This window comes from Callithrix jacchus, chromosome 14 (assembly GCF_049354715.1).
Source record: "Callithrix jacchus isolate 240 chromosome 14, calJac240_pri, whole genome shotgun sequence".
Classification (NCBI taxonomy): Eukaryota; Metazoa; Chordata; class Mammalia; order Primates; family Cebidae; genus Callithrix; species Callithrix jacchus.
The window spans coordinates 77,317,051-77,333,268 of NC_133515.1; the positions used below are offsets into that span (position 1 = coordinate 77,317,051).

Genomic DNA, 16,218 nt, shown 5'->3' on the forward strand with positions numbered 1-16,218 from the left:
GCCTGAGGCCTACTTTCCACAAGAACTGGATGCAAGGTACTGCAACTGCTTTTCAGGAGGAATAACTCTTGCTCCACACCGACCATGCAGCAGGTACTGAGCGCTGCCATCTAGACCCTGACCTTCCATATAGCATCTGCCCTTTCAGGCAGGGATGCTACCTCCTGGGTCATTGGTTCTGGTCTGGCTGTTTTTCCCACATACTTGCTTCTGCTGTGACTGCTCTAGGCATTCTTCCTACTACAAAGTATATATGGTTATATATAAGGATTATATAAATCAGCACTAAATATCTGTACAGCTCCAACTACAGTCCGTTATATGATTATATACCTAAGCTAGATATAAGTAAGCAGTAAGTTATACTTCAGGCAATAATTGTGCCTGGGGTCTGCATAGCTCTCCTTCCTTGGTGCCTATGTGAGGGGTTACCCACAAGCAGTTTTGTTCTTTTCCTCCCATCTCAGGATGCCTTCAAATCCTGACATCCTCAACAGCCCAGTACTCTCTGCCACAACCTGATTCCAACTCTAGCTCTCTTGATTATTGGCTATATGTTATTGAGAAAAGGTGACTTTCTGGGGGAAGGGCTTATCCTGAATCTCTATTTTCTTATCTGTGAGAATGTATTCCACTAAGATTTTGCAGGATGGTAGCACATAATAGTTGTCACTTATTAAATAATTCCAGCACCTTTCCTTGTCACTTATTAAATTATTTCCCTGTAAATAATTCCAGCACCGTTCCTTCCCCGTCTTAATACAGATGCTTCTGGACGTTTGGGGCCTCACCTGTCTCCACTTGTAAGTGGCATGGCCCCCACAAGCCCAGCTGTCTCTTCCAGTCCTTCTGTGTCCTGTCACTTTACTTCTCAGATCCAGCACCTCAGCACAGCAAGAGGGGACACCCCATGACCCTGTAGGGCTGTGGCCCTACACTGCTTCAAGGTGCTGGAATTATTTTATTGCATTAACTTATGTACATATGGAATCCAACAATGAAATATCATTAGTCTTGCTAGTGTATCAAAGCAAAAGGAAAATGTATTTTAAAACAAATCCAGTTATACTTAGGAAGCTGAAATCACTGATTCTATGCTTACAGCTATTCTTAAAATAAAGGAAAAGGACTGAAACCTTAGACGTGATCATGACCATATCTAAAAAGTACTGGTGTCAAAGATTTGGGATTTTTAAGTCTTCTTCTTTCTCCTTAAATAAGACTAAGATGAAAATTTTTATCCAGTTATTGAAGGGAAACAATAAGGTAAGTTCGGGTTTAGTTGGAACTGATCCTGCCATTATTTACAGGCTCTTGCAAAAAGGGAAGCCGTAGGGTCTTCAGATTATAACCTGCTTTGATTTCTTCTCCAGGTTTTTCCTGGTGGTGGTCAAGACTGGATGATGTAACTGGCTTTCTAGGAAGGCTCACTTGGCCATAGCCTCTGGAAGGTTCTCTTTGACCCCATCTCAATTCATAGTGACTTCTGAAGCCACTTGAGAAAAATGATGTGACAGTTCCTTATCAAAAAGGATTCTTCAGAAATATATACCATCTGAGAAGAAAGTGGCACTTTTTCCCTGCTTGCAAGATAGACATCCTCAAATTCCAAAATGCCAGCCAAGACGCCAATTTACCTGAAAGCAGCCAATAACAAGAAAGGAAAGAAATTTAAACTGAGGGACATTCTGTCTCCCGATATGATCAGTCCCCCGCTTGGAGACTTTCGCCACACCATCCACATCGGCAAAGAGGGCCAGCATGACGTCTTTGGAGATATTTCCTTTCTTCAAGGGAACTATGAGCTTTTACCTGGAAACCAGGAGAAAGCACACCTGGGCCAGTTCCCTGGGCATAACGAGTTCTTCCGGGCAAACAGCACCTCAGACTCGGTGTTCACAGAAACACCCTCCCCAGTGCTCAAAAATGCCATCTCCCTCCCGACAATTGGAGGGTCCCAGGCTCTCATGTTGCCCTTGTTGTCACCAGTGACATTTAATTCCAAACAGGAGTCCTTCGGGCCAGCAAAGCTGCCCAGGCTTAGCTGTGAGCCTGTCATGGAGGAAAAACCTCAGGAGAAAAGCAGCCTGTTGGAGAACGGGACAGTCCACCAGGGAGACACCTCGTGGGGCTCCAGCGGTTCTGCCTCTCAGTCCAGCCAGGGCAGGGACAGCCACTCCTCAAGCCTGTCTGAACAGTACCCTGACTGGCCAGCCGAGGACATGTTTGACCATCCCGCCCCCTGTGAGCTCATCAAGGGAAAGACTAAGTCAGAGGAGTCCCTCTCTGACCTTACAGGTTCCCTCCTCTCCCTGCAGCTTGATCTTGGGCCCTCACTTTTGGATGAGGTGCTGAATGTCATGGATAAAAATAAGTAACAGGATGCCAACTTTTTTCCTTTGGGGTAAAAGGTACAAAAAATAAACTAACTGCAGTGGAAGAGAAGGGCTTCCGGAGCTGTATTTGCAGTTTTGTGATGGGTTTTCTAAAATAATATTCTTACAAAGTATTTTTTTACCTGTTATGCTCTGTTTGCAAAAACAATTTAGAAAAACAACAACAAAGCAAAACGTATCTTGGCAAATCAGAGCCCACTTTCAGCAGGCATTGGTGATGTTCGGCTCATGTATTGTTTGCAGACACACAAGAAATCTGACTTGGCCAGGATTGGCACTAGCTCTGAAGGGCTGGGCGAGTCGCATTAAGGAACTTTACAGCACTCCGACATTTTCTGAGCAAGAGGAAGTCAAAAGTTATTTAACACCTAAGCCTTTTTTCTAGACTCTTTTCTATATATTGCTTGGGCTCACCATAGCGAATTCTCCAGTGTTAAAAACTTTTCTGTTTTCACATTTGAACTTTATGGGTTTTGGGGATTCTCTTGTAGTTCTTATATATCCCTATATATTATATCTATATTGCAAATTTTGACTGTCAGCTACTTGTTGGTAAGACACAGGCAAAGTATTACTGTAACTAAGTTATTTTTAAAGTTAAAATATATTTTTACGTGCCTTTGGCTTTTTATTGCAGAGTCTACATTTTATAGATCCTACATCAGATCTTGTCACTTGACTTGTTTCCATTGGGATTCCATTGTAAGCTGTGTATGTGTGTGTTTGGAAAAGTGTATTCATACTTAGTTTTTGCTTCATCTGTTATCATACTTTTAACAGCAACCAATAATGGATTGTAAAGTATAAAGGCACAGGTTATTCATGATGCTTCTGCAGAGACTGTGGGCTACACCACGTAATGTTATTTGGAAATATAGGTATATTAGTACAGTACATACTTGCATTACGTAGGTACTTCAAACAACACAATAAAGAGTAAATGATAAGTGAAAGTGAACTTGCTTGTTTACAGTAATAAACAAGACCATAAGAGTCTGAGTCTAGCTAGATAAATTGCTTCTCTGAAATGTACATGAGCCTTTAAAATAAGAGATGATTTCCATCTATTCTAATTTTGATTACTTCCTTATGGTTTGAGAGGCTAGAAACTGGGCCTCCCTACTTTAGGATAAATGAACATGTAAGGTCAAATTTTTTTCTTTTTAATGTCAGTACTGATCCACCCTCTCAGTGCTCATTTCTGAGCATCTTCCTAACTTGAACACCTTCTACAGCAAACTCTTGCAAGTCCAGTTTCATCCCTGTAGGACAAATGTCTGTTCATGCAGCAAGTGCCATATAGACAAGATTAAGGCAGCTAAAGCAGGAGCAGTAGAGAGCACTTACCCCACCCCAAGGTGCCAGAGATGCCCTGAGGATGTTGGTTAAAGAAACAGGAGCAGGAAATGTACACAGATTCCTGTCCCTTTGCCAACCACTCCTTCCCCGTCAAAGAAAAACACTTGCACCCAATAACTGCCAGCAACGTCTCTTAAACGTGTATTTCTCCTTGAAATGTATCTCAGAAATGACCTCCTCCCAACCACTTCAACAATTCTTTTTTTTGGGTTTTGGGTTCTTGCAGTTCTATCGTCTAAAATAACCTTTGGACTGCAGGTGAAATGTAATTAGGACAACTTACCCAGTAGACAAAACAAGTTCCCCTAGGCAGGGGCATCCAGTATTTTGTCTTCCCTGGGCCACAGTGGAACAATTTTCTTGGGCCCCATGTAAATATGCTAACACTAACCATAGTTGATGAGCTTTAAAAAATTTTTTAAAAAACTGCAAATAAAATGTTTTAAGAAAGTTTAAAAATTTTTGTTGGGCCTATGTGGACCATAGGTTGGACAAGCTTGCCCTAGGGCATTGCGTGCTTTCCTTAACTTCCCAGTTGTATTCATTATCCGTGACTCTGCAGTGTTCTTCTTCTGTTGGACCACACCCATAACACTTCACAGTTCCAAACAGAAACTTCCCAGCCTGTTCTAAATCTTGTTAATGAGGAAGAGTCCAATGTATCTCATTATTGGTAGCCAATTTTAGACTCTTTTAATATCTCCCCCCATTTTAATTAGTATTGACCATATTCAGTTTTTCATTTTGCTCTTCATCTGTAGCATGACCTCAAGGTAAAGATTATTTCATGAGAGGATGAGGAGCACGGCTGTGCATTAGCTCTGCTCCCTCTCTGGTAAGTACTGGGGAGAGAACAGCCCTGCCAGTACGGGGTTTGTTTGATGGAGTCTAAATAATTGAACATCCTGCCCACAGTTAGCCATTTTAGTTTCTGGGAGTCCTTTCATATATTTTTTTTCTATTAATTGAATTAGGTGTAATTGAGATGGCAATAAATATGGCCCATTAGAAAAAGGAAACAAAGCTACATCCGGCTTACAAATGATTTTGTTGAGTCACTTCTCCCAAGGCAGGCTTTCCAGTGCCCAGTCCCTTCCGCAGAGAGCAGATGGACAGCTGGTGGTGGCTTTCCTTCCTGCAAAGAGGCACTTTAGACTCACACCTGCTGTGAGCTGAATTGATGTTCTCATCCTGTGAACCTTCTCCCACTTTAACGTAGTTTATATTTACTTGTTTAAAGAAAAGGAAACCGAAGATGTACTTGATTTGCAAACTCAAAGCAAATGGCAAACCACCTGTGACCCAATAACCAGAAAAAAAAAAAGGTGCCATTTGTATAAGTAGAGACCCTTCTTGTTGAGGAAAGCAAGACTCTTGTGGGTGATTTTTTTCCCCCTAGTGAGACCTAACAAAAGACAAGCTGTATTATTTCTACCTGAAATTATCCGCTTGAAAAGATTAATATATCCGGATACTTAGCTCTTCACAAATATGGAGTCATTCACACATTTCAGTGAGCCGGAAATCACTGTTAACAGCACACACAAAAGACCACTGGTTGAACAGCAAAGAACCCAAGTCTCCAGAACCACAATTTAGTCCTGTATTACTGCAAGTGACCTGTCTTTTCTAAATGTTCTCTGCAAATGAAGTCCTGGAATGGAAAAAATCCATAAGTCCATGAATTAATTAACTTGATAAATATTTTAGAACATACAAAAGAAAATACTGAATGATACAGTTCTAATCCTCCTCTTAATATGGAACCTGGTGAGACTATCATTTTACCATGAAATATATAAACACAATAGTATGAGCCAACATGGTTTTCTCTCCAGTAAGAGTGTTTCTTTTGGAAATTAGGTTAATAACCTAGCCCCAAATCTAGCAATTCTCATAAACAAAACCCCATTTTAGAATTAGCCTCCCAGATTAATCTGAATGATTGACTTATTTTTTCTTAGACAAGTCAATACGCCATAGAATCAGGGTTATTGGGTGCTGCCCTCTGTCCCCACCCATTACAGAGCCCTATCTAGCAAAGTTAAGGAAGCTTCCAGATGCCAAATGTCAAGCCACTATCAACTCAGAGGGAAAACCTTCTGGTTGATTTGGCTGTGAGATTCAAGAAGGCCAGAATACCCAAAATTATTCACACACGTTAACGTATTGGTACTGGCTAAACAATATATGTATTCCCTAAAACAGGAGATGATCTTTCTGGTAGATTTATGGACACATTTGTTTCATCTGACTGTAAATATATTGCATGCTTTATTCTGATGGTGCACTGTTTCATCCAGCAAGCTTTTCATCTGAAAATGTTTAACATTGACCTTATTCTTAGAGCAAGTAGATCTAAATATTTTTCAGCTGAGTTGTTAGGGAGTCATTATTCTGTGGTAAAATGCTGCAAAAAACGTGGAAGACTGGGAACTATGCTTACTTTATGAAGTGATGTATAACAATGAAATCTGTTTTACAACTACTGTGCTGTATTTAATTATCTTCCATTTTTGCTTTAAAAAAATTTTCATTAATGATGTCACTTCCATTGGCTTCCAATGGAGGTCAGTAAATCCACTCTCTGAAGGTCAGCCAAATTTCCTTCATGGAAAGCAGATTGACACGGGTGATAGATAAAAACATCTGCCCAAACCAAAGCCATCGTGCAGAATATAGTTAATATTCCAGAGACCCATCACGCAGACAGAGATGTCTGCCATACATCAAAATGAGCAAAGCTGAGTAAGTGAAGTGGATATTATGCTCACCATAAAGTGATTATTGGAGTATGTCACAAAGTATGCACATGATTCATTGCCAAAAGGATTGGGAAGAAAGAGCTTTGAGTGGGGAGGGAGAGACATGAAGCAGTTTCATGGAAGAGAAGGACCCAAAAGGTACCTTGAGGGACTGCTGAGATCATTTTAGGGAGAGGGGACATTCTTGGAAGGAAAAGAGTATTATGAGCAAAGCAAAGGATACACTCACACCCTAGTAGTGTTTCTACTCAAAACAGTCCAGGAATAGGGATTGGAGTAAAAAATGCCCACATTTAGGTCTGAAAGATTGGGACCCATTCCTAGGAAGACTCCAGTGGAAGAAGAAAAGATTCTGGAATCAGACTGCTGAACAGGTGGTTCCCAGGGTAGATGTTTGTATAAAATTACCAGCATTTTATGGAAGCTCATTCCCAGTCTATAATGTCCATTCAGAGACCTGAAGGCCAGAGTAGGGACACCTCAATAGTGAGGCTGACGTAAGGTGCTCAGGGAAAGTCATTTAGGAAGATGAAGGAAGTGAGAGGGCCAAGTGTCTCCTGAAACAGCTCCAGATAAAGCAGGTTGGCATTAACAGGTCCTGGGCTGAACACACTGGGTAGCTGGCCCACCAGCAGTATCCCCAGGAACTTTTTTTGAGACAGCGTCTCACTCTGTCACCCAGGCTGGAGTGCAGTAGCACGATCATGGCTCACTGCAACCTCCGCCTCTGGGGTTCAAGTGATTCTCCTGCTTCAGCTTCCTGAGCAGCTGGGACTACAGGTGCCCACCACCATGCCTGGCTAATTTTTGTATTTTTAGTAGAGGTGGGGTTTTACCATGTTGGCCAGGCTGGTCTCAAACTCCTGACCTCAAATGATCCACCCAACTTGGCCTCCCAAAATGCTGGATTACAGGCGTGAGCCACTGCGCCTGGCCCCAAGAACTTCTTTCAACCCATCTTTTCCAAGGCTGGCTTATACTTTGAGTATCCCCAGGATAAGGAAGAAAGCTCCCCAGGAAACAGGATAATCCAAATGTCATTAAAGTGTCTCCTGGGTCATTAGAACCCAAGAGGGCCAGTTCTGGCATACAACATAGGAAAAAATTCAATTGAGTAGAAACAAACAGCCCCGAATTTCTCTCAAACTCCTTGAAGTCCACACTCATGAAACTGAGGCTCAGGAGCAGAAGCCCCAGGCTTCTGAGGACCTGCCTTAGAGGGGTGATATCTGGACTGTCTACCCCTCAGGGAAGCTCACATTCACTCCCAGGTTGAGTCCTTACCTGCTACACATGTCAGCAAGATGGTCATATCAGCATAGCACAAGGTCCCCAACGTTTGCACCACAAATACCCACCAAAATACAGATGGTTCCCAACTTAGGATGGTTCTAAGTTGAAAACACATTTTCTACCCTTGATATTTTTCAACTTACAATGGGTTTATCGGGATGTAGCCCCCACCATAAGTCAAGGGTCATCTGTAGTGAAAAGATTCTTTCATTATATTTGGGTCCTGAAAATCCCAACAAAGAAACCCTTTGAGGCACTGCTTCCGTAGAAAATTCCTATCTTTGAGTGTAAATTGGTTCCGCCATTGTGGAAGACAGTGTGGTGATTCCTCAAGGATCTAGAACTAGAAATACCATTTGACCCAGCAATCCCATTACTGGGTATATACCTAAAGAATTATAAATCATTCTGTTATAAAGACACATGCACATAGATGTTTATTGCAGCACTGTTCACAATAGCAAAGACTTGGAACCAACCCAAATGTCCATCAATGATAGACTGGATAAAGAAAATGTGGCACATATACACCATGGAATACTATGCAGCCATAAAAAAGGATGAGTTCATGTCCTTTGCAGGGACATGGATGAAACTGGAAACCATTATTCTCAAGAAACTAACACAAGAACAGAAAACCAAACACCACATGTTCTTACTCATAAGTGGGAGTTGAACATTGAGAACGTATAGACACAGAGAAGGGAACACCACACAGTGGGGACTCTCAGGGTGCGGGGAGGTGCTCAGGGAGAGAGAGCATTAGGAGATGTAGATGACAGGGTAATGGATGCAGCCAACCACCATGGCACAGGTATACCTATGTCACAAACCTACATGTTCTACACATGTACCCCAGAACTTAAAGTACAATAAAAAAAAGAAAATTCCCATCTTTAAGTCCCAGAAAATGTGCATTGAAACTCCAAAGGATGTCATTCTCATACCCATGGCCAGCCTTGTTACAAGTGAAATAGGCAGAACCTGCATGACCCTAGAAAAACAGTACTGCTCAAAAACATTTCTCCTACACTCAGCTGCCCCAGGGCTGGAAAATCCACCCTTGGAGATGGGTTCTTGTTTGGGTGAGGCTTTCTATTAGGCATGGAGTCCCCATAGAATAATTCCAGGAGTAACAGCATCTGCAGGCCACCAACAATGAATGTGTGAACTCACTCATCAGATGCCCCCTGTAGGAGCACAAGTCTCTATCTAGCAACTGGCCTGGGGCAAGGGAGCAAGAGAAACCAGGAAAAGCATGAAGAGTGAATTCACATAATGCATAATTTGCCTGGGACCAAAACAAAACAAAACAAAAAAGGGCAGTGAAGCATCCATGAGCTTTTCTAAGAGATTTACCTGAGAGCAAATGTGGCCTTCAACAGAAGAGATAATGAAGGTTATTGTTGGCTGATCTCACTAGTGCCAGAAGAGTTCATGCAACCATTGCAATTATACCTAATTTTGAATCAAGCAAATTAGATGGTACAGGAGATTAATATAAAACTCTCAATGACTGACATGTTTCCATTCATCCCACAGGACAGAAAGCTTCAAGACAGTAATAACTTTGACGCCAAATGCTCATGTTTCAAGTCACTGTCTAGTCTTTCCTCTGCTTCACCCCCCGCTCTTAACAGTAGCATCTTAGTGACATGATTTCATTGAGGAGATTATGATTTTCTCCTGAAGTCTCCTTTGTAAGTTCTTTCTGTGTTCTAAGGTAAACCATTAGCAATGCCCCAGAAACAGATGAAATTTCAGAAAGCTTGAAACGACATTAAAAATTACATAGTGAGTTTTTCAGAATAAGCAGTAATGTTCAGACACAACTTTGTACAGTAAGCAGGGGCATTGTTAAAAGTAGAAGGTAACTGGTAATTTTCTTCCAAACCTGACTCCTATTGCATGAAAATGAAATTAGGACAGGACTAGAAACAAGGAACAAAACACTTGTGGTGTTCTGGCAGATTTTTCACCATAAACGGCAAGAAGAGCAGACAAACACAATCTTAGATAGATATTAGATTAGCCGCCAATAAAGTCCTCCCATCCCAGTACCAGACCACGGCTCCTCTGACTAAATAAAGCACTGTTTGTGAATCTCCGCTATGCAGTAATTTCCCTCTTTTAAAAAAATAATAAAATGGTAGGTTCACCGTTGATTAAAATTGTTCATTTTCAGCACAGTTGGTACTCTGGACTTCATAAACATGTTGAATATTCATCAGGTACCTTAGGTAATGGAGAGGAAAAATTGTAAAAGTGTCATGATAGCAAAATACAGACAAGAAGCAGACCTGGTTGTGTAAGACCAGGGGAAGCAGGGCCTTCTTACCAGAGCCCACACTCCTGGAGACTTCTAACCAGAAGTAAACAAAGTATTCAAAGTGAAATGGATTCCAGGAGTGGGGTGCCCACCCCCCTAACCAGCCATGAGATAAAAATACATGGGAGAAACTCTTTCTTCCTACCCGGATAATCTGAAACCTCACCTCCCCAGGGAGACTCCTTGGCTCCCTAGTCCTCAGGTCCTCCCCTCAAGCAAAGGTCATGGGGGAGGACAGAGCCAAGAGTCTAGATTATGGTATGGAGGGTGTGATCCTGCCGAACACGCACAGCAAAAACAGCTTTGTGTCTCCTGCCCATCCAACAGGTGCTCTTCTGATAGGTCGACTCCACTGTGTAAAACGTCAAATGATATATTATGAACAATACTCCTGTGGTCAGTGGAATAATGGCCCCCAAAGATAGGAGCTTCTATGTCTGAAACCTATAAAATTACCTTATTTGGTAAAAGAGACCTTACAGATAGGATTAAGTTAAGGATCTTGAGATGGGGCATTATTCTGGCTTATCTGGATGGGCTCTAAGTGCAATCACCATTGTCCCTATAAGAGAGAGGCAAAGAGGGCCACGTGAGGTGGCTCATGCCTGTAATCCCAGCACTTTGGGAGAACGAGGCAGGCAGATCACGAGGTCAGGAGATCAAGACTATCCTGGCTAACATGGTGAAACCCCATCTCTACTAAAAATACAAAAAATTAGCTGGATGTGGTGGTGTGGGCCTGTAGTCCCAGCTACTCGAGAGGCTGAGACAGGAGAATCACTTGAACCTGGGAGGTGGAGACTGCAGTGAGCCAAGATTACACCATCGCACTCCAGCCTGGGTGAAGAGTGAGACTCTGTCTCAAACCAACAAACAAAAAAAGGGTGGCAAAGGGAAATTTGACAAGAGGAGTAGACAATGTGACCACAGAGGATGGAGTGATGATGTATCCAGAAATCAAGGAATACCGCCAGCCACCAAAAAGTGAAAAAGGCAAGGGTCAGATTTCTCCCTAGAGCCTCTGGAGGGAGTACAGCCTTGCTGGCAGCTGAATTTCAGCCCAGTGATGCTGATTTCAGACTTCCGGCCTCTAGAACTGTGAGACAATAAATTTCTGTTGTTTTTAGCCACCATGTTTTTAGTAATTTGTTAAAGCAATTATAGGAAACTGATGCAATACTCAAGCACTGGAGAAAATACAGAAAAATGGAGAATGTTATGGATAATGTAGTGGACTGAATTGTGTTCCCTGAAAACTCATATGTTGAAGCCCTAGCCCTCAGTGTGACTATATTTGGAGCTAGGGCCTTTGAAGAAGTAATTAAGGTTGAATGAGCTCATCAGGGTGGGTCCCTAATTGGATAGGGCTCATGTCCTTATAAAAAGGGGAAGAGACACTAGGGATGCACACATAGAGGAAAGGCCATGGGAGGACACAGCAAGAAGGTGGCCATCTGCAAGCCAAAGAGAGGTCTCAGGAGAAACCAAACCTGCTTGCACCTTGACCTTAGACTTCCTGCCTCCAAAACTGTGAGAAAATCAGTTTCTGTTGTTTAAGTCACCCAGCTCACGGTATTGGCAATTACAGCCCTAGCCAACTAATACAGAGGGTTAACAGGGAAAACACCTTTGAAGAGTTAGGTTCTTTAAGGAGATAAGGCCAGGATGACCCCATCTCCCTGGACCTTAGTCTTCCCTGTAAGATGAGGTGTTTACACTGATTTAGTGGTGCTCTGGCTGGTGACAAGGAAGAATAGAACATTCCAGGCAGAGAATCAGCAGGAGAAAAGTCTAGCCCTGCCCTAACATTACCAGAAAGCATCTCCTGCTATGAGAGCACAAGAGAAAGCTGCTTTCCTGTGGCACATGTTCAGGCAGGGTAACACAGTGTCTAATCAGACACAGGTGTGGTGCCTGAGCCCACAGGCTAGGTAGAGGTAGCCCACAGGCTACCTTTAGGAGGGTCACCATCACTCACAGTTGATTGCTGGGGTTAACCTTAGTCAAGCATATTCATAGTGGGCAGACTTAGGGCAGATGGAGGGAAATAAAGTATTTAAAACATGTTTTGAGGTTTGTTTCCAGCCCCAGACAGCATTTGATATGGGCAGAGGCCAGATTCAATCTCTCTTATCCAGATAACAACCAAAGAAAAACAGAAAGACTGCAGAGAGGATGCTCGGTTGTTTCTAGGGAGATCGTCTTCCAAGATCTCTTTGCCTAAGAAGGGCTTCTTCCACACACATGCCAGGCAAAGTTGAATAGGCCTTCCCAGTATGCAGAGGGCAAATTGAAGAAGAGGCCAGAGGGTTTACTGAGACCCAACAGTGATGCAAGGGCCATTTAAATACCATTCAGGAAGCCAAGTGACAGACAGCCAGCCAGTATGCTGGAGGTGAAGCCCCACCAGGCAGTGCTTCCCACATCATGACAAAGAAAATTATGACATTCGGACAGCACTATGGGGAAATAAAAGAGTTGTTGTGGCTGGCCCAGGCCCCACCTACCTGCCACAGGTGCTGGAGGTACAATGCCTCAGTGGCCTCATAGCACATCTGACACCTAAGCTTTGCATTGTGGAAAGCTTCTCCTTAGGGCACAACATCTCACTGGCCCCTATTTACAGGACTACCCTGCAGCTCTCCTGAAGGTTCCAAGTCCTCTCTGAAGGCACAAGTGGGTGAAGAAGTCAGGATACCAAATGTCGCACCAGGTGAGGCATGACTGCCCTAGTGGCAGTGGGGGGTAGCAGTGACAGGGGCACAGCAAATCCTTTATCTCTGGCAGGAAAGATATGGTTTGGCTGTGTCCCCACCCAAATCTCATCTTGAATTTGTAGTTCCCATAATCCCCACGTGTCGTGGGAGGGAGCCAGTGGGAGGTAATTGAATCATGGGGTGGTTAACCTCATGCTGTTCTCATGATAGTGAGTTCTCACACCAGATCTGATGGTTTTATAAGAAGTTTTCTCCCTTTACTCTGCACTTCTCTCTCCTGCTGACATGTGAAGAAAAACATGTTTGCTTCCCCTTCTGCCATGACTGCAAGTTTCCTAAGGCCTCTCCAGCCCTGCAGAACTGTGAGTCAATTACATTCTTTCCTTTATAAATTACCCAGTCTTGGGTATTTCTTCATAGCAGCAAGAGAACAGACTAACACAAGAGGTGAACAAACCTGGAGCAAACCCAGAAAAGTCTGGGAGTCCCAGGAGCCAACTGGAAAGAGAAAAAGTATTCGGCGTGACAGAGATAAGAGAAGGAGTAGAACTGAGACTCTGCCTTTGATTACATGACAACAGTCTTTACCAGTCTCACTGACTGACGGGGCTTCTGCGGAGAATATGCTCAAGTCCCTCCCTCTGAAAACCAAACAGAGCTTTGTCTCAAGTCTGTGAGCTGCTTCCAGAACCTCGAGAGGGGCGTTTACACCAATGTCTCCATTTGCTCACCTCACATTCACTGAAGTCACTTTCCTCTGGATCTACTGCCACCATTCACTGAAGCTGTGCTCAGCAGTCACCAATGAACCACTTTCCTGAAGACACAGATGTTCCCCACCCCACGTTCCTTCCTTCTCTGCAGCACCTGACTCTCCTGGGCACTGCTCCTCCTCACTTTCCTTCTCTCTGGTTTTCCTCCTCTCCAGCTACACCACTATGAATCCTTCCTGGTTCTTCTGCTACTGACCCCATTGCTACCATGCACCCTGGGGTCATTCTCATTCTTCTGTTTGGTGATGTCTGGTTTTACAGCTTCAACTGCAAGCTATTTACTGATGACTCCTGAATCTCTATCTCCTGCCCAGATACAACTACTAGGCTTCAGACCTGAATATCCGGATGAGCTCTGGACATCTCTGCTTGTTTGGCCTGCCAGAATGCCAAATTTACCATATTTCAAATTGAGTTCACCACCACCAACAACAATATGCTTCCATCCTCTTCCTCCTGTGCTTGTGAGTGATAATACCGTTCAGCCAACTTTTCAGGACCAAATCTGGGAGGTGACTCCTTTTTTCATACAACCCTCTTCTTTTGCCTCCTAAATATTTCTCATGCCCAGCCTCTTTTCTCCAGTCCCACTGCCACTGAATTCATTCACATCCTCATCATACCTTGCTTCTATTATATAGCTACAGATTCCTAACTATTTCACTGTCTTTAGTATGACCCCTGCCATTTTTTTTTTAATTTTGTGGGTGATGGGATCTAAAACTATTTTTTAGATACCTTTTTTAAAAAAATTCTAACCTTCTCTAACTGAATATCTAAACCCATAAAGTCCCAAATTAACAAACTTCAGAAACTCTCCTTTACCATATAAAGCCCAAATTCCTAAGCTGGTAATACAACGCCCTTCATGAACTCTTTGTGCTAGTGGCACAACCTGGACATAAAATCCACTGAATAAATGAAAGCCACTCACTCTGCCCAACACCCCAATTCATACCAAGAAGGTAGAATTAGATCTATGCTGCTAAGGGTAAAGTGGGTTAGCAGTATTAGTCTGTTCTCACGCTGCTAATAAAGACATAACAGAGACTGGGTAATTTATTAAACATAAAGGGGAGAGATTTAATTGACTCACAGTCCTGCAGGGCTGGGGAGGCCTCAGAAAACTTATAATCATGGCAGAAATGGAAGCAAACACATCCTTCTTCACATGGTGGCAGCAAGGAGAAGTGCAGAGAAAAGGAGGTTAAAAAGCCCCTTATAAAACCATCAGATCTCATGAGAACAGCATGGAGGTAACTGCTCCCATGATTCAATTACGTCCCATCGGGTCCCTCCCATGAAACATGGAGATTCTGGGAACTACAATTCAAGATGAGATCTGGGTGGGGACACACAAACCACATCAGAAGAGGAAAGAAGATAAGCAGCCTGAGTGGGGTACTTCATTCAGAACTTCTTCCTTTACAGCTCAACTTACTTAAAACAGAGATCAGTTCTCTCTTTTCCCTTCCTAGCAGCTGATGGGATAAGATTGGATGGAGGCCTTATCATTGGAAAGCAGCATCCTTTTTCCTGTCTCTTAGAAAACCAAGCAGAAACCAGAGTCCAGGAGAGAGCATCTGAACATGTCATCTCGACTGCTTCTGAGTTCAGAGGAGGCAAAGTGTTCTTACATCTTGTCCACAGATTGGCTGAGGTTCGTGACCTGGAAAAGGCTCTTATGCAAGGTGTTAGCTGGTAATAGCCTGTTCTTTTGCTGGAATATTCCTCAGGAAGGTAGGGTGGTAGCAGGAAACCAGACAGGATTTGAGTTTTTAGGATCCTGCCTATCTTATTCTTTGTAGATGTGACTAACCAGCAGGTCTTCAAACTGCCAATCGTTGGGCCACCCGACATTATACCGGCTCTCCTAAAAGTACGTTATGTAGCCCTAATAACCTAGAGCTCCGTGAGGACTGACTTCACTGCAGTTACAGTGAAAAAACAAATCAAGATGTAGCAGCAAAGAGAAACTAAAGCATTTGGAATATTTATATTCTTCTCTTAAAGAACTCCAAAGGAAATCTAACTCATAATCCATAGCTCTGCCAGAATTTTCCTGGAGGGTGTGGTAGAGAAGAGGAAGAGGGGCTATGAAGACTTATGCATTAGTCTTTTTTATCTATTGTATTGCATAATAAATTGGTCTATAATCACACAGAAGGTCTTTGCCTTAAGTTCTTATTACCTCTCACACTTACTGTAAGAGCCTCCGATTCCAGCAGTGCCCACTCTAAGTCACCACACTGCCGAAAGGTCCTTTACAAGGTCTCCATAGCTAGGAGATAAAGTCCAAACAAACTCTTGAAAATGACACACAAGTCCTTTTGCCTTCTGGCCTCAATCTACACATCCTCCATCGCTCATGCCACCAGTCACACACATTTAGCTTCTCCCTCATTTACCATTGCAGACCTCCCAAATACCAGTCCTTTCAGCCTCTGTATCTTTGCATGAACTTCTTCTCTTTTCCTAACCCATTAAAACCTCTTTCACTTCTATGAAGCTTGTGTTAGAATCAGTTGTTCCCTCCTCTTGGGCTGCACTGCACTTTGCAGAGGCCCCTCAATTCAGTGGGTGTCT

The 16,218-nt window shown here is 43.0% G+C and overlaps 1 protein-coding gene and 1 long non-coding RNA gene across 5 annotated transcripts in view; both read left to right on the top strand.

Annotated features, from left to right (window-relative positions):
* The window catches only part of CDC42EP3 (CDC42 effector protein 3), a 29,477-nt gene extending 23,233 nt beyond the window's left edge, over positions 1-6,244 (top strand). For all 4 annotated transcript variants that reach the window (XM_035272788.3, XM_008980852.5, XM_008980851.5 and 1 more), the window contains exon 2: positions 1,374-6,244. In XM_035272788.3, the coding sequence (XP_035128679.1) occupies positions 1,614-2,378 (765 nt within the window). In that variant the 5' untranslated portion in view covers positions 1,374-1,613 and the 3' untranslated portion in view covers positions 2,379-6,244. The remainder of the gene's footprint in view (positions 1-1,373) is intronic.
* A 6,391-nt stretch (positions 6,245-12,635) lies between these two features.
* Positions 12,636-15,786, top strand: LOC128929644 (uncharacterized). Its single transcript, XR_013526118.1, has 3 exons — positions 12,636-12,855; positions 15,180-15,333; positions 15,441-15,786. It is a non-coding gene; the product is annotated as an uncharacterized LOC128929644 (long non-coding RNA).
* The last annotated feature ends 432 nt before the right edge of the window (positions 15,787-16,218 follow it).